The sequence below is a fragment of the Lolium perenne genome, chromosome 4 (assembly GCF_019359855.2).
Source record: "Lolium perenne isolate Kyuss_39 chromosome 4, Kyuss_2.0, whole genome shotgun sequence".
In the NCBI taxonomy this organism is placed as follows: Eukaryota; Viridiplantae; Streptophyta; class Magnoliopsida; order Poales; family Poaceae; genus Lolium; species Lolium perenne.
This window is the reverse complement of record NC_067247.2, coordinates 307,122,980-307,144,647: the sequence shown is the minus strand read 5'-3', so window position 1 is coordinate 307,144,647 and position 21,668 is coordinate 307,122,980. Positions and strand designations below refer to the sequence as shown.

The 21,668-nt window shown below is 46.8% G+C and overlaps 1 protein-coding gene across 1 annotated transcript; it reads left to right on the top strand.

The window, feature by feature from the left end:
• The first annotated feature begins 3,628 nt into the window (after positions 1–3,628).
• On the top strand, positions 3,629–5,122 carry LOC127296028 (E3 ubiquitin-protein ligase RDUF2-like). Its single transcript, XM_051326050.2, has one exon. It carries the CDS (start codon positions 3,865–3,867, stop codon positions 4,717–4,719), a length of 855 nt encoding a protein of 284 aa, XP_051182010.1. The 5' UTR covers positions 3,629–3,864; the 3' UTR covers positions 4,720–5,122.
• The last annotated feature ends 16,546 nt before the right edge of the window (positions 5,123–21,668 follow it).

The window sequence follows — 21,668 nt, the reverse complement described above, 5'->3', positions numbered from 1 at the left end:
ATGCAACGGTGGGCAAAAATCAATCGAAGGACAAGTTTTGGAGTTGGATTGAGGGCTACTACACCAACAATTGTCATTGTTCCATCTAACCGCACTCAAGGCTCACTTGGCCACAATTGGCACACCATTCAAGAGCAATGCAACTGATGTCCAGATGTGTAGATCAAATTAAAGTTGCACCACCGAGTGGGGTGCCGATTACCGTGTACAGGCATATCATTAAGAGCTATGCAAGCATCACAACAAGAAGGGTGGACATAGGGGTTTGCTTTGCACCATCGCTACAAGGACCTAGTTGGTAATGAGAAGTGGTCCAGGAGGAATTACGAGACCACACCAAAGAGGTCACATATAATCATTAGCGTTGAGGTTGGTGATGATGATGATGAGGAGGAACATCACAAGAGGCCAGAAGAAGAGGAAGAAGAGATGGGAAGTCGGCCCTACAAGGATGAGCTTGTTTCTATGATTGAGACGACGAAGAAGGCATTGGGGGGGGGGGGGGGGGGAATGCAAAGAAGACAAGTTGGCAAGGTGGAATGAGCTCAAAGACATTGGAGGATGAAAAGTGGAGATCCAAGACAAGGACCGAGGAGCATCGTCTTGCACTTGAGGAGCAAAATGTTAACAAAAAGAGAAGGCCGACAAACATGCTATCATGTTCATGGATCAAAACACGATAGATGCCACGACAAGGATCTATTTGGGAGCGCACTCGTCAAGAGATCCTTGTTTGTGATGATGTACGTGGTGGATTTGGTGGTGGTGGCCTCGTTGGCTTTGATGATGATCATTGACATGTTTGAGTTTGTTCGTAGATGATGGTGAAAGGACATGGAGCCCCCATGTGTGGTCTAGTAATTGATGACAATCCCTATGGACTAATGGGTGCATTGAGGTTCTCTCTTAGGTTATGTACATAGGCAATGCTTGAGCCATATGTTGGTCTCAAGGTTACAAGATGAAGAAGATTAAGTGCAATGAAGAAGATCAAGTGTAATTAAGAAGATGGATGAACACGATGTAGAAGATGGATGAAGATGGTGGTGTGTATGTTGAAGAAGTTGGATGAAGATAGTGACGTGTGCATTGTTGAAGAAGTTGGATGAAGACGGTGGCATATGCAATGTTGAAGTGGGATGAAGACGGAGCTTGCTGGCTCGAGTGGAATGCACAAGGTCAAGGTTTGTTCTTGATAGGATAGTTGGCCGCTCTATCAAGAGGGCTCTCGAATGCATCACTTGGTCGCATCGTTCGGAAAGAGCTTAAACTCTTGCATGCATTGCATCGTGTTTTTTGGTTGTTGTTGGTTCTTATCCATGAGATGTTTTAGAGCTTGTGTCCATTCTCATGACAAGCTCTAGCTTCTGTTTGCACTATTTTGATACGAATGGTAGTACCGCCCCACACATCAGTAGTACCGGTTAGGGTCGTGTTTTCAACTGTTTTCTGCCTGTTTTCTGCGCGAGAGGTAGTATCGCTTCAACAAGCGGTAGTACCGGCCGAGCGCGAATCTGCCCGGTTTTCTGCCCAAACTGACACATTTTCTGGACCCCTATTTATACCTTTCTTCCACCTGTTCACACACAGCTCCTCCTCTATGATTCTCTCTCCTCCATTGTTGACCTATAAGAGCTTCTTCCTCCTCTTGTTTCCTCCTATACTTCGTGCATCTTTTTGAGGGAAAAGAAAGAGGAGATCTAGATCCACTGCTCCACCATTTGAATCCCTCTCCTTGTGAGGGGATCTTGATAGATCTAGATCTTGGAGTAATTTGGGGTTCCTCCTACTATTTGTTCTTCCTCCCTTATTCTCTCAATAGCTTTTGTAGCTTTGTTGGAATTTGGGAGTGAAGGACTTGGGCATCTTAGTGGTGTTCTTTGCCATCGCATTTTAGGTGCATTGGTTTGGGTTCTCTACGGGGTTTCAGTCTCGTGGGAGTTCGTGAGTATTACCTCTTGGGTTCTTAGAACCCTAGACGGCTTGTAGACCTTAGTGATGTTGTTGCATTTGTGTCCTTGTCGCCTTTGTGGCATAGTAGCCTTTGTGGCACTGTTGCCCTTGTGGCATTGTTGCCTTTGTGGCATGGTAGCCTTTGTGGTGTTATTGCATTGTGGCGCGTTGAAGCCGTTGTGGCGTTGTTTGTGAGAGCCTCCGGTTGTTGTGGAGTGTGCCTCAACCTTGATACTTGGGTGTTTGCCCCAAGATTGTACGGGCTCGGTTACCACCCTCAGGGTCCCTTAGTGGATCGAGACTTTCTCTTTGGTGGGAAAGGCTCGAGGAGAGTACGGTGGCCTTAGTGGCATATTGGAGTGCCTTGTGCCTCCACATGGCTCCAACGGAGAGTAGCACCCGCAAGGGTGTGAACTTCGGGATACATCGTGCCTCGGTTACTTCTCAACCCGAGCTCCTTTACCTATGAACTTTACATTGTGATAGCTTTCGTGCTTGATGTTCTATATATAGATTTCTATCACGTTGTTGCTTATCTTGTTTAGCATAGGTTGTTGGTGCACATATGCAATTCCTAGTTTGTAGGCTTTGTGCTTGACAAGTAAAACATAGTTTTATTCCGCACTTGTTCAAGTCCTCAAGTAGAAGTTTTATAACCGCCTATTCACCCCCTCTAGGTGACATCCTTGGACATTCAGATGGTAGTGAGAGATGGGATTGTAGATCATGACTTTTGGAGGTGCTAGATACATCTTGATCGATGTTGTTCCATCTTGGAAGAAATTGATCGATGGGGTTTTTTCTGGATGAATTTGATCGATATGGTATCTCTTAGGGTGAATTTGATCAATGTGGTGATTTTTCAATGAGCTTAGCATGTTTTAATTTTAGTTTCCCTATTTCATAAACTGTATGTATGTTTTTTTTTTGTCAATCCGTTTTGTATGTATAGGAGAAAGGCTAAAAGAATTGGTCTAAAAAAATAGGTTACATATAAGGTCCCATCAGGTGCGGCTAGTGTTTAACTCCTTGAATTATAAGGAGTTAAGTTCACTCGGGCGGATAAGGGACTAAATTACGTATAAGGGGTCGTTTAGAAACAATATGAGGTTGCAATTAGAAAAAAAGTCTCTCAACCGTTAAATTTGCATCGTGATTCGTACTAATGATGAGTTGTAACTACAATTTGATGACATCACACACTAATAAAAATGAACGAGAAAAATGCAACATATATGGGCTACTTATTAAGCAATCTTGTACTACTACAACTCTATTTACTTTGCTAATTCTGCCAGCTACATTTCAATTTTCGCTCATGAATATGAGCTTGAATTTTTATTCCATTATTTCATCTTGCTCCGTACTTGTAGATGACTTGGATCAAGCCAAGCCGCAACCAACAATGTCCGATGATTAAAAAGAAAGGAAATAAAAATTTGCTGCTTGTTCCGAGTAGGTCGAAGTCAGACATCGCCGTCCATCTACACGCGGCGGAGCCTATCCGGACACCGCCGATCCCGTCCTCCTCCGCTTTGACTCCCCATAGCCAGCTGAGTTGACCAGTCAAGGTTAACGCACGGCCGGTTAACACCGTGAGCCCGGCCACTCGCCGTCAGCTGCGACGTCACCGCCGCGAGTGCGCGGCGCCGTCCCACATAAAAAACGAAACCACCCACTCACCCACCACGCAATTCCCCTCTTCCCCTCCTCCTCTCCCCCAAGTCTCCTCCGCTGCCCGAAACCCCCATTTCGAAATTCGATTTGGGGATTCCGGCTCAGATCCGACCCTCCGGCCGTCCGCTCGATCTGCGCCCGCGGCCGCGGCTGGAGCTGACCGGCTTCCGGTCCGATTCGCCCGCGAGGATTTGCTGCGGGGGAGGGAGGAGGTTTTTTTTCCCGCTCCGACCGATGGCGTCTTCTCCGGTGTCCTACTGGTGCTACCACTGCAGCCGCTTCGTGCGGGTCTCCCCTGCCACCGTCGTCTGCCCGGACTGCGACGGCGGCTTCCTCGAGCAGTTCCCGCACCCGCCGCCGCCGCCGCCGCAGCGCGGCGGCGGCGGCAGCGGCCGGCGCGGCGCGATGAACCCGGTCATCGTGCTCCGCGGCGGCTCGCTCTCGGGCTTCGAGCTCTACTACGAGGACGGGTCCGGCGACGGGCTGCGGCCGCTGCCGGGGGACGTCTCGCACCTGCTCATGGGGTCCGGCTTCCACCGCCTGCTGGACCAGTTCTCCCGGCTGGAGGCGGCGGCCCCGCGCCCGCCGGCCTCCAAGGCGGCCGTCGAGTCCATGCCGTCCGTCACCGTCCCCGCCGGCGGCGGCGCCCACTGCGCCGTCTGCCAGGAGGCCTTCGAGCCCGGCGCCGCCGCCCGCGAGATGCCCTGCAAGCACGTCTACCACCACGACTGCATCCTCCCCTGGCTCTCGCTCCGCAACTCCTGCCCCATCTGCCGCAGCGAGCTGCCCGCGGCGGCTGTACCCGAGGCCGAGGCGGATGCCGGGCTCACCATCTGGCGGCTCCCCCGCGGCGGATTCGCGGTCGGGAGGTTCGCCGGCGGGCCCAGGGAGCAGCTGCCGGTCGTCTACACGGAGCTGGACGGTGGGTTCAGCAACGGGGTCGGCCCAAGGCGGGTGACATGGCCGGAGGGGGAAGGGCAGGTGGACGGCGGCGAAGGCCGGATTCGCCGTGTGTTTAGGAACCTCTTTGGCTGCTTCGGTCGGGGCAGCAGCCGGCCGGAGAGCTCCTCGCAGTCCCGTAGTGGCTGACCAAAAGTTATTCTCGGTAACTCACTTTCCATTGATGATAGTGGTGAATAAGTAGGAGCTAGTAGTATAAGGAGGAAACCCAGGTCACCAGTTCTTCTTGGGTCTTTTGGTGTAAATGAAGGGCTTGCATTCCCCTCTTTTTTTAAGAATTTAGAGATGGCCATGAACAACCAACTCAGTATTTACATTTCAAAGTAAATTAGGAGGAGCAGACCCAAGTCTTGGAATAGAGATGTAGTATTGGGTAAAATCAATCGTTCCAAATATTGTAGGCAGAGAGAACAGTTGTTCTTCTCACTTCTGTACTGGTTGTGCATATACTGAATTTATTCAAGATGAATTCAGATTTTGCAGTAGGTTGGTCTCATACATGAAATTTCAATATATTTCTCTACTTCTGCTATTGTTCCTCTGGCTAAGCCTCATTTTTTTTGTTTCAACACAAGGTATAATGACTGTAAGAATGGCCTATCTGGTGTGTTGGATCTTGGACTGCTAAATAGGGATGTGCCTTCTTCCATGCTGCACACTAGTATTTTTGTTGCCCTTCCTAGATTGTGAAAACGAAGTGTGCGTGTTGTGGATTGATTTCTTCACTGAGCTCTAGTGTGAGGGCCTGAGGGGAAATCTAAGATCATGTGCTACTGTACTGTGAGTTAATGTTCCAATGAAAACATCCGCAGTGTTAGCAAGATGATATTCTGTCATTGTTATGTGTCTTATCTATACAATCAACAGTTTCTGACGTGTCCAAAATGGAGATTTCTGGGTAGTGTGAATCTGAATGGAGTTTCCTGTTTGGGGCTTCAGGCATTACTTATTTGCTTCTCCAGGTATATATGACTGGCACTACCATATTATTGTTTTCAAGTTCATGTCTGGCTGGATGGTAAACTCTGTTACTTGCAATAGGCATGGTGAGACTATGTTCCCTGCAGCTCATTTCTCTTTTTTGATAGTCATACAGGTTAGCCTATATTTGTTACCTCTCATTTCTTTGTATATTCTTTCAACAATTAATAGCGACAGATTGATTTTTTCTTCCGTGTATTGTTATGATTATGTAAATGGAATTCAGCAAAACTGATGGAATTGCCATCTATTACCTCCGTTCTAAAATGTAAGCCTATTAGCTTTCTAAAAAGGCTTACATTTCGGAACAGAGGTAGTATCTCTTTCTGAACTCAATGCATAATGAATGTTGTTGCTCAAGCAGTAATATTTCTAGACAGTGATTCTCAAGCAAGCTGTGGCAATGCAATTGATCGATTGGTTATGCATTCAAATATGTATGCCAAATACTTCATGTTTTATTGCTACGGATTTAGTGCTACGGTGGAAGAAAAGCCTTCTCCATTCTGTTTTACAAAGCTGTAATTCCTTGGGTACTGTGTTCCTTTTAACATGGTTTGGTTTTGCTTGTGAGTGTACTCTTATTTTCCTTATAAATTTTGTATCATTGTGCGTTTGTAATTTGCATTACTTCTAACCTGATCGCAAACTGAAGTGTTTATCGTCTAGACTTCTGGATAACTTCTGTGTTGCTAAGAGGAGAAGGTTGCAACATAAGTTCAATATTTTGTCTCTCCTCTTTTGCTTGCATTTCCTTGCGCATTCAAGTATGCAGTGTTCTCGTGTTTGTTTCGAAATATCTTCTGCTATTATGAATATTGGAACATCTTATGCGGCATAAGCTTTAACATCAATTGCATGTCTTCAATCTTCACACTCCACATTGAGGATAAATAGACAATTCATTCTAAAAAGTTAGAACTTTGGCTGATGGTCATCCACTGTTTGCACATTATCTGCACCAGAAGATTCCCATCCAATTGGCTAGACACTAACAGCAAAGTGCTAACTAGTTATTTTATTGTTTTGCTCTTAAAATTGATGCCTGTGTATTGTCATTCAATGACCGACATATTGTTTCTTTTCAGCTCGTTTCTTTACCCTTTGCACCGTCCCTCCTTTGGTCTTATGCTTTCTTCTGGTTAAATTATTCTGGGGACGCATGTGTATGTTCTGGTACTAATACTGTCGTTTTCACCCCCATTTGGAACATGTACAGTATTATATTTTGATTGATGAGAACTCTCAGTACCCTCCTTCCCTGGACTTGTTCGTCTGAATGTTTTCGGTGTAGTGCAGCGCCATGTTTAGTTTAAATCTCTTTTGCAATCATGAATACTGCAACATCTTATGCTCATCTGTGTTATCTGTGGCATAGGTCTTAAACATCAATTGCATGTCTTCAATCGTCACAGCTTCACATTGAGGATGCGTAAACTTTTTTCATTCTTAGGAGTTATAACTTTGTATCATGGTCTACAATAAGTAAAAACATATCTCTAGGCAGTTTTGATATAGCTGTACTTCATAGCTGCTCAGGCATCAACTAGATTCCTATCCAATTGGCTAGACATTAACATCATGTGCTAGCTAGTTGTTTTATGTTTACATCTAAAAATTGCTGCCTGTGAATTGTCATTCGATGACCGACATGTTCTTACTTTTCCGTCGGTTTCTTTACCCTTTACACCATCCCTCCTTTGGTCTTACTGGTTTCTTCTGGCTAAATTATTCTGGGGATGCATGTATTTGTTCTGTCGTTGCGGCTCCCAGTTAAAACTTCGTTTTATTATTATTTTGATGAGAACTCCCTTCCGAGGACTAGTTCGTACGAAGGGCTGAATGGTTTCGGTGTAGTGCGGCACCATGTTTAGTTTTGAAGAGGTCCTCTCAGGGTAGTGCCTATTTATTTCTGAAGTTATGCCTGGACATCTCAGACTGGCATTTGCAGATTCACTTGCGGCTTACAGCAATTCCCCGGCTGTTCTGCATCTCTGTGGCCAGCAATTTAGATGAAATGTGCTATATTGTTGGGTGGACTCTCAGCATCACACGGCGTCGGTTGACTCGACAGCTTGTTTGTGCCTCCATGCCGCTATGTGCTGCGTTCTCCCTGGCGATGACAAACACCGGGGGTCCGCCACAGGATCGAAACATGAGAGCCTCTGGGGCAGTACTGGGAAACAGTTGTCTGGTCAAGCGTGTCTGGACCCGATCTAGGGCCATTTATAGCGCCCAGATCGCTTTCGCCCTCTCGGCCTCGTGAGCAATCATCTTCGAATTCAGGTAGGCATCTTCCGTTAGGTAGCACTAGCAGAGGTTCAGGTTTGGCTTCGATAGTAATTTCGGAAATGTTTGGCAGCAGGGATCCAGGGTTTTGGAAAGCGTTGCTGGACCTGGAGATACTCCAGCTATTATGGGACATGACATTTGAGTGGTCGGCCAAAATGATCTGTTACGAACGGGCCTGCCATCTGCGGCACGTACTGCTGTGCAGTGCGATTGTGTTGTACGGGAATTGGCGGATGCTAATGGACCCTAATGGTGTGGTATGTCCTTTTACTACTTTGGTGAGGCTCCATGTTTTCTGAAACTTCACTTCACTTTGCTGTTTTTTTTTTTGAACTGCACTTTGCTGGGTTTGGTTCCTCTCTTTCGATGCGCAGATATCATTTTGAAGCATCTCCTTATTTAGCTCATCATTTTTTGAGGACTAAGGGGGTGTATCAATTTTGGACACAAAATGTGTTCATTTTGATCTGTTTGGGCTGGCCCGCATATGAAAATGTGGTTGTGCCTGCCCCTTGGTCTGTTTGGATCGGGGGTAAATAGGCGGGCAAATACATATTTAGGATAATACTTCAATAATGAAAAACATAATTTACATAGGCAAAAATAAAAACAACATTAGTAAAAAGTAAACTAATAAACCCTAGTTAGGGTTTGAGCAATACCCCCTTCAAATTGGACATTACAACCCGTTTTCACATGCCAATGGTCGGAGAAAAGAGATGTTGCAACATACTGGGTTGGACTACCTTAGGCATGCCATTTCGTGGAACAGGTTGCATAGCACGGACATGTTGGTAGCCAAGAGCGCATGTTGGCCTCTTCCCAGGCGCCTACGCTGAGTTGCCGTGCACTGGAGTGCGATTGAGGTCTAGGGCAGGAACTACCATGTCGCCCGACATGCATGGATGAGATCTCTGGTGACATGGCACAAGATCCGCTGAGCTGGGAGGGAAGAGGGACGTGCTGGATGGAAAATGGCACTTCCACTGGTGTAGTTGGCGACCGGGGTCGAAGAGACAATTGTGCACTCGTGGATATGACCAAACTTGTCGAAGAGGCACAGACAACGATGCCGTCAACAATCTAACCCATGGCAAGGAACAACACCCCTTGCTTCAGCATGATCACGGCCTGGACGGCGACTTGGGAGGTGATGACATCTGCATTGGCCTTGGCCTGAATGGCTAGGATGAGCTAGACCTCTTTGTTGGCTTCAACGACATCTGTGGCTTTGGCCATTCGTGCCTTGGCGCTCGCGCCGAACGTCTCAAGAGCATGCTCTACCAGCGTTAGCTCTTTCTTCGGCTTGGCATGGAGGCGATGATGGTGGTAGTGGTGGGGGGTGTCCTCCATAGCTGCTAGGGCTTGGGTGACTGGGCCGACGTAATTCGTACGAGAGTGGATGAAGAGGGGAGTGTTTTGTGTGCCGCTAGCGGGACGCGCATGAATGCGGACGTTGTCTACGTGACTGAATTAACACTACTAGGAATGAGGCTATAGGTGGACGGCTTATTTGTGGCGCACCAAACTTTTGGTGTGCTACTACGCATCAAAAAAAGGGTCGTCGACTATTATGTCCTTATCCGTGGTGCATCATCCAAATCCATGCCCTAACATCTAGATTGTATTCAACAACAACAGCAACAACAACGTCAACAACAGTAGCAGCAATAACACCAACAACAGCAGCATCAACAACAGCGAAAATAGCAGCAACAACAACAACAATAGCAACATGAACAACAAAGCAAGTTGGGATAGGCTAGATATATATTAAACCCAACATAAATGAAAGGAAGTCAAAAAAAATAACGAGAAGGAAAAAAAGAGTAAACTAAGATTTTGGCACATGGATCGGTGATCTTCATGCAGTCCTATCAAAAGCCAAGACTTTATGTACATTCCAATCCATCGAGTCTTTTTTTCCAAGGAAAACCTTATACAAAGAAAATATCGAGACTTAGGACACTTATCCACACCTATATAGAAAAATTCCTACAAAAGTATTTAAGTCCTGATGCAAAACCTTCAGCAACCGAATCTGTCGATGATCGTTTGGTCAGTGGGGCATAATAACTAGAGAAGAGAATGGGAGTAATAATCTAGTCATCTGCATAGACATGTAGAGGGATATTTCTCGTAGGAATGATGAGGTAGGAATGATGGGGTCTAAAGAAGAAGCCATATTTTCGCCAAAAAAAAGGGAAGAAGCCATATCAGTGGTGGACAACCCGGTTTGTGCCTACTCAGGCTAAAAGCGCTAGTGGGAGCCAACAACTTAACCTGTGCATGCCCGAGGGCGAGAATAAACCGGACTAATGATAAAACCATAGCCAACAACACCATCAAAGCTCACGACCAAACTAAAACCACACAAAGCCGGAGCACAACACTACGGGAACCAGCCGAGGGGCCGACGGCCGGCGGCCGTCGGCACAGCAGCACCTGCCGTCGGCCCACGTCTGTGCCGACGGCCGCCGTCGGCACACCGCCGTCGGCACAATATCGCCTCGGCACAGACTGGCTCGCCGTCGGCCCTGTTCGTGAAGGGTTCTCCAAGATAATTGCCGTATCCCAATTCCGTCTTTTGCAGTGGTTGCTAGGACACATAAAATGACGCCACGCGGCTCCGCTCGATTTTTTGGCTCCGTTTGCTTTGCCAACTGCGCAAAACGGGGCCGCCGGGACATGCGGTATGGCCGTACCGGGCGCGCGGTTGCACCCGTCCGCCAACGCGCGAAACGGAAAACATTTAGCACATAAAATGACGCGTCATAGACCTAAAACCATTTTTCCCTCCATTTATTGAGCGAAGAAAAGTGTCGCCCCAGTTCAAATCCGGTCAGTTTCCAGCGGATTCGGCGGGGCACCGCAGGAAGCGGGTGGGATTCCCTGATGGCTTCCGCGCGCATATGGTATGTGATAGGTGGCTTCCCTACATCACACTTGTGCACATATGCTAGGGACATATGCAAGTTTTTAAGCGGTTCCGACGCTCCGCTGATCTGTATCTTCGGAAACCCTAGGGCGGGGACCCCGCAGATCTACCCCTATAGCTTTCTTCGTGTGACGGTGTAACAATGGATTTTTTTATTTGCTTTGGTTTGTTTAGGACATATGTACATGGGAAACCATAGGTTGGGCTTACTTTACCATAAAATAGGCTCCATTTTAGCCGTACCAGGAGTTTGCACATACAGATCCTGAATTTTCACCAAGTGCTGGCCCATGTCTGCGAAAATCGTCAACGCCGGGTACATGCAAGGTTAGCCAAACCCTACATCACACTTGTGCACATATGCTAGGGACATATGCAAGTTTTTAAGCGGTTCCGACGCTCCGCTGATCTGTATCTTCGGAAACCCTAGGGCGGGGACCCCGCAGATCTACCCCTATAGCTTTCTCCGTGTGACGGTGTAACAATGGATTTTTTTATTTGCTTTGGTTTGTTTAGGACATATGTACATGGGAAACCATAGGTTGGGCTTACTTTACCATAAAATAGGCTCCATTTTAGCCGTACCAGGAGTTTGCACATACAGATCCTGGATTTTCACCAAGTGCTGGCCCGCAGCCCGCTGGCGAACGCCGATGAAGCCCGTGTTGCTACGGCGACGAGGAGCCATCTCGACGGCAGCTGAGCTCAGAGGATTCTGTGGTGTTTTTTGGATGAGAGAGTTGATGAGGAGAGAAATGTTGCTGGTGATGTTAGTGTTGAGAAGACATGGCTATATATAGGACGACGAGGGCTGAAACGGCGGGAATAATTGGCGGGAGAGAATGGGCGCGAGAAGAATGGCGGGAGGGAAGGAGGGGGGAAAAATGGCGGGAACCTGTGCCGACGGCCTGGCCGTCGGCCTACATAGGAAGTGGCGCGAAAAAAATGGCGCGAATAAGGGCGGGAAGAAGGAAAATTTGGCGGGGAAGCTGTGCCGACGGCCTGGCCGTCGGCCCACATCACGCCGTTTGCCACCTGCTGACGCCGTTGTCGGTGGCTGTCTGTGGCCCCACCATATGTCCATGTGCCGACGGCTAGGCTACGTGCCGTCGGCACAGACTGGGTTTGTGCCGACCAAAGTGTCTGCCGACGGCGGCCGTCGGCTCTGGTGGTTCTGTGCCGACGGCTACTTTGCTGGGCTGACGGCGAGCGAGGCTGTGCCGACGGCGGCCGTCGGCACAGATTCTGGCCGTCGGCACGTCGGCGGGTTCCCGTAGTGCAACACCCACAATGACACAATTAAGAGCTCTAGGCGTACCATTGGGAGCTGAAAAATAGAGCAAGATTGAAAGAAACACATAGGAGATTATTGAAAGGGAAGCAATCCCGTTCTATCGGGAAAGCGAAGACTTGTCGGCGCCCGTCACCTCCGTATGCCACGTGTCTCACCACACACATACATAAATCTTTTGTCCTCGTTCTCTCTTCTAGCGACTAGCCAAGCCTTGACCCATCAATTTGTTTCCCCTCGCCTTTACCGTTTTCTTCTCTTCATGCACAGGCATGAAGCTAAGCACCACCACGGGTTGGAGGCCACCATTGTTGCTCTAGCCAAGCACCTCTAGAGCCAAACAGTCTTGTTCCCCAACGATTCCTTCTTCACCCCTCCATTTTCTCCTCCAAATAATCATGGCGAACCTTAATACCGAACAACTAGGAAAATTCCCTTGGTTGTCAGATTTGGCGTTGACGGAGCTTCCGCAAGCTAGATTTATCTATGATGAGCTCAGGGGTGGCGAGGTTGGAGTTCAGCACAATTTTGATGTTGCCTCGGTGTTTTTTAGTGTGTTTTCCCACGAACACATAATTGTGATGTTGCGGAGATTTTGGGTGTTTGTTGCAAGTGTTTTATGGAGTTGCAAATGTTGCGCTCACGTATTGAATAAGTGCGGTGAATTTTCTCAAGAATTTGCAGCTATCAATGAGGATATTACTTCAGCGAGTGGGGATTTTCTCCAGATCTATTTATATATTTGTACTCCATTGATATTTTTAAATTTCCAGTACAATGATTTGCGTGCTGTTTGACACATCATGGAAAAATGTTACGTTGATTAATGAAAATATTAGTTGTGTGATCCAACGCCGTATTGAAAGCTAGCCAGACCGGTGCGGAAATCCCAAAGCTAGTCAGGAAAAACGCTACGTCTGATGGATCTACAACATTTTTGGGCCGGACTTCTTCTGGGCCTTCGTCCACACAGTGGGTTGTGGGTAATTCGGCGACCATAGAATCCGACTCCGGCTTTTGCTAGAAGAAAATCCTATTCCGACTGGATGTTCCTGAACATCCGAGTCGGAAAGCTACCACGCTAGCTAGGTGGCCATAAAAGTACGGGCACGTACGTACCTTCCTTGTTCATTGTGAAACGGTGAAACCCAAGCCGTGACAGCACGGAGTCCTAGCATAGCTGAATTTAGCCTTGATCCAGTCGAGTTGTTCCAGCCCGGCCGAACGAGCTGATCATACGCGAATACGCGATCAGAACATCATGGCCTCTCGCGTTGTCATCCTGGGCTTCTGGCAGTGCTTCTCTTGGTGTTATTGTTCGTCTTGCCGGCGATTGCCTTTGCAGCGGGTACGGCCGGCAGGCATACACAGTCTGTGTACCGTAGACTTCGGGCGCGTTTGGTTGCCTGAGCATTCCTTAGCTCGCATCGGCTCAACAATTTTCAGATCGTTTGGTTCCCTGGACGCACTAGCGTTATTGCATAGCACGGGTTTTAAAGCATCCCTAGGACAGGTTCTGGAGGAACGCCCGGTTTGATAGTTTCTCCAGGGCCAGGCCCTGGCGAGACGAAAATCGACAACGTTCGCGCGGGAGCTCCGTCTCGGCATGGCGGGAGAAGCCGAACTCCGAGCGGCGTTGCGCGACAAAGGTAGGGGTAACCTCCCTCTTCAGTTACCCTCTCCATTAGCCCCCTCTCAAATTTTCCCTACCCCCAAATTTCGCATTGGCGGTGGCAGCGACCCAGATCTGGCAGCACGCATCTCCTTTCGGTCTCAGGCGCAGGACCAGGGTTCTCTTCTCCAGCCGTGGCGGAGCCTGCACACATCTGCGGCGGCTTTCGGTCCTGTCCTTCGTCCACCATGACGGAGGTAAGTGGAAACTCCTCTGCTCTACTGTAGTGTTAGATTCATGTTGGTAGAACTAGTTGGGTTCGATAAGACCGTTCCTAATGCATAGATCTTGTTTGAGTAGACCGACCAGCTCCAGCTTGTGCATCACGCCATAGCAATCATCATTTGCATACAAGCCTGGATCCTGATGGTGCACAAGAGAGCAGTTAGGCATGCGGCTTTTACTCGTGTGACTTACGGTCCTATGTTACAACGAGATCAGGAGAGGATTGCCAACCTAAACAACATCTACAACTGCAACGACGTAGAGGCTATGCAGATGCTACGGATGAGAAGAGCCCCTTTCTATACACTTGTGAAAATGTTCAGGGATATAGGACTGCTGACTGATAACATCCACACCTCTGTCGAAGAATAAGTCGCAATGTTTCTTCATGTCATCGGTCATAACCAGAGGTTCAGAGTCATCCATAACACATTCAGGCAATCCACGGAGACTATCTCTCGGTACTTCCAGCAGGTGTTGTACGCAATTGGTGAGCTCAGAGGAGAAATGATCAAGCCAGCATCAATGAACACACCAATCAAGATCAAGAACAACTATAGGTGGTTCCCCTATTTCAGGGTGAGTACAAAATCATGTTCCTTCTATATCAGATGTGTGGTACTATCAGAAACATGACTGTGTGCTAATTTTTTTACAGGATTGCATTGGGGCTATTGATGGTACTCATGTCACTGCAAAGATACCGAGATCAATATCTGCAACATTCCGCGCGAGGAAGCAATGTACTAGTCGAAATGTGCTAGCAGCTGTGGATTTCGATATGAGGTTCACCTACGTGCTTGCTGGGTGGGAGAGTTCAGCTCATGATGCGAGCATCCTGGCCGACACCTTGTCCAGGCCTGATGGGTTACAAATCCCTGACGGTAAGTTCTACCTTGGAGATGCTGGATATGCATGCCGACATGAAATTCTACCTCCCTTCAGAAAAACAAGGTACCAACTCAATGAGTTCTCTGCGAAGCACCGACCTCCGAATGCGAGAGAGTTGTTCAATCTCAGACACTTAAGCCTTAGAGTCACCATTGAGAGGGCATTTGCTGCATTGAAGAACAGGTTGAAGGTCCTTGACCAGAAACCGTTCCACATGTTTGACACTCAGGTAAAGCTGGTCCTTGCTTGTTGTATTCTTCACATATGGGTCATAGGTTGGGGCGAGGATGAGTTCTTCGAAGAGGTTGTCACTTTTGATGAAGTAGAGACCGACCATGGCGTGGACAGACGCAATGTGGGAAGCCAGAGGCAACACTACCATCTGAGAAGAAGTGAAGAAGAAGAAGAACCCCCTGTGATCCCCTGTTTCTCGAACCCCTTTTCGATCCCCGTATGTTGAACGACCTCGTTATGATAAACTGCAATTCGTAGTAACTAGGGAGCATCGTGTTATGATCTACCATTCGTAGTACCTAGGAATGATTTCGTGAACTGCTATGCTTCGTAAGTTTTCAACCATCATGAACTGTGATTTCTGTGTGATGGGAGGTGAGAGCATGGTAAGGCTACCTGTCGTAGAGAAGAGGTAACCTTAGACATGCCTGGATGGTGCCAAACATGCCTAATATCATCTCCATCGAGATTTGGGCTTGGCTGAAGGAAAACAAGCAGAAAGTCTTTTTTGGCTCAGCCGATGCAACCCGACCTACCAAACAATAGGCCAATTTCGGTCTGTGGCTCGTTCTGGACGCGCAAGTGTGCTTGGACCACCGCTCCAGTGAGCTACGAATCAGGCCCAGGCAACCAAACGCGCCCTTGGAGATAAGAGTGGCCTTCTGCAAGCGTCAAGACCGACAGACGGAGCTACAAAACTGTTAGGCATTGCAAACTTGGCGAGAAGTCCAAACTCCCTCAAGAGGCCGAGTTCAACGTGGTAAGCTATGGAGCCGTTTGTGATGGCCAAACGGATGACACGCCGGCGTTTGAGAAAACATGGTCCGCGGTCTCGTCTAAGCCAGCCACCATGTTGTTCCCAAAGGAGATGCAATTTCTTGTCAAGCAGACCACATTCTCCGGGCAGTGCAAGTCAAGCATTAGATTCAAGCTCGATGGAACATTGGTAGCTCCCGAGCGATCAACTTGGCTGAAAGAGAATATGAGAAAGTGGATCATGTTTAGCAACGTTGATAAGCTAACTGTGATGACGAGAACGGCGAGTTATGGTGGAAAAACTCATGTCGAGTCCACAAGAACCTCAAATGCACATAGGCCCCGACGGCGTTGTTGCTCAGTAAGTGTAATCAGTTGAAGGTAGAAAATATCCAGCAGATGCACATGTCGGTCGAAGATTGCAAGGATGTAACTCTGAAGCATATCACGATCATTGGGCCCGGCGATATCCCTAATACTGATGGTATCCACATTGCCCGCACAAAGGATATACAAGTCTTGGATTGCAACATTAAAACCGGAGACGATAGCAGCCAATCAAGATGGGAACCGAAAACTTGTATGCTTCAAAAATTAATTGCAGCTGGGTCATGGAATTAGTGTCGGAAGCTTAGGAGACAAAAACTCAGAAGCTCGAGTTTCCAACATAACATTTTACAAAGCACGCCTCGTTGGAACGATGAATGGTGCACGCATAGAGTCATGGCAAGGGGAGAAGGATTTGCCAAGGACATCACCTTTGAGGACATTACCATGGACAAGGTCTAGAATCCAATAATAATCGATCAAAGCTATTGCTACATGGATGATCCTTTGAAGCCAAAGGCATGCAAAAAAAAATCGGATGTGGAGCTAAGCAACATTCAATTCAAGAATATAAGTGGCACGAGTGCAATAAAGAAAGCAATCAAGCTTGATTGCAGCAATACCATCCCATGCCATGATATAGTGTTGCAGAATGTGGAGCTTCCTTTCAACGGGCATGGCAAAGGCGGCGTAACGAGTACATGCAAGAACACGAAGTTGAAAAAAATCGGCCAATATCATACCAAAGACATGCTGAGACAAACGAGACATGGCTGATGTAGACTTTTCTTTATATGATTTTCCTTCATTTAGCGTTTTGTGTCTTTCTTCTATGTACTTGTAAAATCAGCTAGTTCTTGTGTGGACACAAGACATGATCGAGATTTATGTGCTATAATTACTACACCTTTTACTATATAGCAGCATACATGCCATGTTTTTTTTATTACAGGTTGTTATTTGCATGATTCGTTTAGCTTAGACCACGGGCGTTTCATCTATCGATTTCACGGGATAAATTGGTTACATATGTATGCCTGTGGTTCATAATGTCATGTTTCTTCGTCGATTTATGATGCTGTGAGAGGAGAGTCCCCGTGCTCACGCCGATAAGGGGACAGCAGTGCCAACCGTGCTCATCGGATCGCAGCTCACAGCCCAGGGGCGTGTTTGGTTGCCTGGGCCGATTTCCTGCATCACTGACACAGTGGGAAGGAGCCCCCTGCGCGTCGAAGATGGGCCATGGGCCCTAAAAGCAACTTTGTTTGATGGCTTGCACGGAGATTTTTTTGGCCCCGTGGAGATTTTGGTTCTGGCCGTTTGGTAGGTCGGTTTTCAGACCTTGTAGTAGCCCAGAACGGCGCCCCTGCTGTTTGGTTGCAACTTATAATCCGGTTCTGGTAACCTCTAACCTTCAGTGGTGAGGTTACCATCGATCAACAACACAAGTAAGAACACAATCATAGAGGACAGAGAACTTAGCAGTGATCATAGACGACACAAGTTCAGGACACAACATTTTGCAGACACGATCATAGTTCTGGACACGGCAGACATGATCATAGTTCAACACACTAGACCCGACCAGCAACTAGACACGACATGGTACCAGGTTTGAAAGTGCATGGAGCCCCATGTGTGGTTTTGGTAATTAATGACAATCCCTATGGACTAATGTTTGCATTGAGTTATATTTGTAGGAGTTGTCCATAGGAAATTCTTGAACCATGTGTTGGCTTCAAGGTTTCAATAAGAAGAATTTGATGAAGGTCAAGTGTCAAGTATGTCTTGAAGATGAAGATGAAGTGAGCCATCAAGTTACTTCAAGACATCAACATGTTTGTATTAGGTTGCAATAAGAAGAAATTGATGAAGGATATCAAGTGTCAAGTATGTCTTGAATATGAAGATGAAGTGAGCCCTCAAGTTACTTCAAGACATCAACATGATGAAGAATGAAGAAATGAAGTGCAAGTTCAAGATGAGCCAACTCGAAGAGATCAAAAGCTTGAAGCTTGCCATGGAGAAATGATGTGCTAGTTCAAGATGAGCCATCTTGATGAGATCCTTTGATTGACTCTTGCCATCCATATGGTGATCATGGATATGTGAAGTTGCGCCGAAGAAGAAGCTCTCCCATGGTGGTTTATGGGGGAGCAATCTACAAGACTTCGTCAAGCAAGCACAAGCAAGAAAGGCATTCCATCTTGTTGCGGTCAAGATCGTCATCATCGAGCTCAAGTGGAATGCGCAAGTATAAGGTTTTCTCTTGATAGGGTTTCTTTCTCACCGGTCTCATAGTGTAGTTGGAGACCGGTTTATAGTTTAGTTGCCGTACTATCAAGAGGGCTCTCGAGTGAGTAACTCGATCGTATCCTTTAGAGAGCTCAAACCTTTGCATCCTTGCATCATCTTTCTTGGTTGCTATTTGTATCTTATCCATATGGTGTTTTAGAGCTTGTGCTTATTCTCATGACAAGCTCTAGTTCATCGAAAACGGATTCCTCATGAATCACTTGTTGCGTTTTCGATATTAGAGTTTTTCTCGGTTTCTCATATTGAGAGGTTTCACTCTAAAATATATAGAAAAACCTATCCCACTTGTTCTTAAGCTTTTCACTCTTTGTGGGGTAGCTCTTGTCATCTTCTTTACAACAAAATTGGTTTCACCCAAATCCGAGTTTCCTAACTCAAGTTGTTGCATTTTCGAGGTTGGAGGTTTTACCGGCATGTCTTTTTAAGATAGGTCAAACCTTTCATCATTTATTTCTATCCTACCTTACTGGACTATGATAATTCCCTGCATGATCTTGTAGAGCTTGTTACTAGCTTTGAAACGAGCCCAAGATCATCAAAATCGGAGTCCGGATGCAAAAGTTATTCAAGTTTCCGTGAAGCCGTTTTTTGGCCGGAAGTTGGCCGGAAGTTCCGGTGGCCGGAACTTCCGCCCTACTTCCGGTGAACTTTCGGAAATGACGAATCTGCACGCAGAAATCATACCGGGAGCATTCCGGGGGCGCCCTACTTCACCCGGAAGTTGGCCGGAACTTCCGGGGGGCGGAAGTTCCGCCCCAAATGATCGGAAGTTCCGGTTTTGAAGAGTTTTGTGCATAACGGGTAGATTTCTCTTGCCCTATTTAAGGGGGTCTTCTTCCCCAAAGTTTCCCAACCATTTGAGCTCGTTTTTGCCTCCATTGTTGACCTTCTTTGAGCTTGCTATCTCCCTCTCCCTCCCATGAATCTTGCATCTATTTGAGAGAAAGATAGAGGAGATCTAGATCTACATCTTCACCAATCAAAACCCTCTCTTTGTGAGGGGAATCCACTAGATCTAGATCTTGGAGAAATTTGGTGTTCCTCCTCCTATTTGTTTTTCCTCTCTTATTCCCCCAATAGCTTTTGTAGATTTGTTGGAATTTAAGAGAGAAGTACTTGAGCATCTTTGTGGTGTTCTTGCCATTGCATTTGGTGCATCGGTTTGAGTTCTCCACGGTGATTCGTGGAAGTGAAAGCAAGAAAGTTGTTACTCTTGGGTTCTTGGAACCCTAGACGGATTTGAGGCCTTTGTGGCGATTTCTTGGGAGCCTCCAATTAAGTTGTGGATGCGTGCCCCAAGCTTTGTGTAAGGCCCGGTTTTCGTCTCGAAGGAAATCCCTTAGTGGAACCGTGACCTAGGCCTTTGTGGCGAGGGTCACCGGAGATTTAGGTGAGGCGCCTTCGTGGCGTTCGGTGTGTGGTGTGAGTACCGCATCTTGGGGTGAGGCCTTTGTGGCGTTGCTGTGCATCGAGCAACCACACCTCAAGGTGAGCCTCTTGTGGCGTTCGGGAGCACTAAGCCACCGCACCTCTCCAACGGAGATTAGCACTCGCAAGAGTGTGAACTTCGGGATAAATCATCGTCTCCCGCGTGCCACGGTTATCTCTATACCTGAGCTCTTTACTTATGCACTTTACCTTGTGATAGCCATCGTGCTTGAAGTTATATATATCTTGCTATCACATAAGTTGCTTGTATTGCTTAGCATAAGTTGTTGGTGCACATAGGTGAACCCTTGCTTAGAATAAGTTGTTGGTGCACATAGGTGAACCATAGTATATAGGCTTTGGGCTTGACAAAGTAAACACTAGTTTTATTCCGCATTTGTTAAGCCCATCTCGTAAAAGTTTTAAACCGTCTACTCACCCCCCCCCCCCCCCTCTAGGCGACATCCGTGTCCTTTCAATTGGTATCAGAGCAAGGTCTCTCATTCTTAGGCTTCACCGCCTTGAGAGTAAAGATGTCGGTTAGGGGATTAGCGCACAATAACTTGTTTATATTTGATGGCACAAATTATGATCTTTGGAAAATTTATGTGCTTAAAATCTTACGGGGTATGTCCCCGGACATGGAGCGATTTCTTGTCATGGGTTTTTCTTCTCCTAAGGATCCTCAAAATTTATCTCTTGAGGAGGAGAAAAACTCTTGCCTCGATGCTCTTGCTTCTCATGTGTTTTCCATTGTTGTGAGCAATGTAGTTACTTCGTCAATCATGCCTTTTGGGAGCTCTCATGAATTATGGACAAAGCTTCAAGACAAATATGATGTGTCCAATATTATTAAGGATGATTGTATTGCTTCCACTTCCGGCCGTGATGAGTTCTCATCTTCATCCACTTCACCAATGTGTGGCAAGACACAAAGTAATGATATGGTGAGTGGTGATGGAAATTGCAATGTTGGTATTGAGCTTACTATTGATGATTCTTCATCTCTATCTCATTGCAATGCTTCATCTACGGACTCAAACACTTCTAGCACTAGAAATGATTTACATGCTTGTGTTGATAGTCCTTGCATATCATGTGTAAGTTGCTTGAATAAATCTAATGATGATATGCTTGCATTGTCTTGTGGCCATGATAAAAATGCTTCTATTTCCTCTAGTTGTTGTGTGTCTAACAATGTAGAGGAAACCAAAGATTCTATTGGTCAAGACAAAATCTTGAAAGGAGCCTCAAGTAACTCCTCATCTTTATCTCACGGTTCTCATATGTGCCTTATGGCCAAGGGTTCCACGGTATCTCCTACCATGGAACCTCATACTTCTCGTGGTGATAAGGATGAGGATGTTTATGAAGAAGAGGATTGGGTTGTCTCTCTACGCGATAAGGGTAAGAGTGTTTTCAAGGTTATTTGCAAAGATAAAATTGCTTGCTCTCACTTCTTTGAAATCTTGACTACCGCTATTGAGAGCCAAAAACTTATTTGGATGCATGAGAACACCATTGATAAAAAGGGTGCTCTTGAACGTGAGTACGCCAATGATGTGGCATCTCTAAAGGATGAACTTGAAGAAGAACAAACCACCAAGGAAGCTCTTGAGGAAACCTTTGCTCTAGAATTGTCTAGAGAAAAGGAAAACCATGATTGACATAGGCATCCCAAATGGGCCTGCCGAAGATGGTACCCGGGGTTTACTGGAGGCCCAATA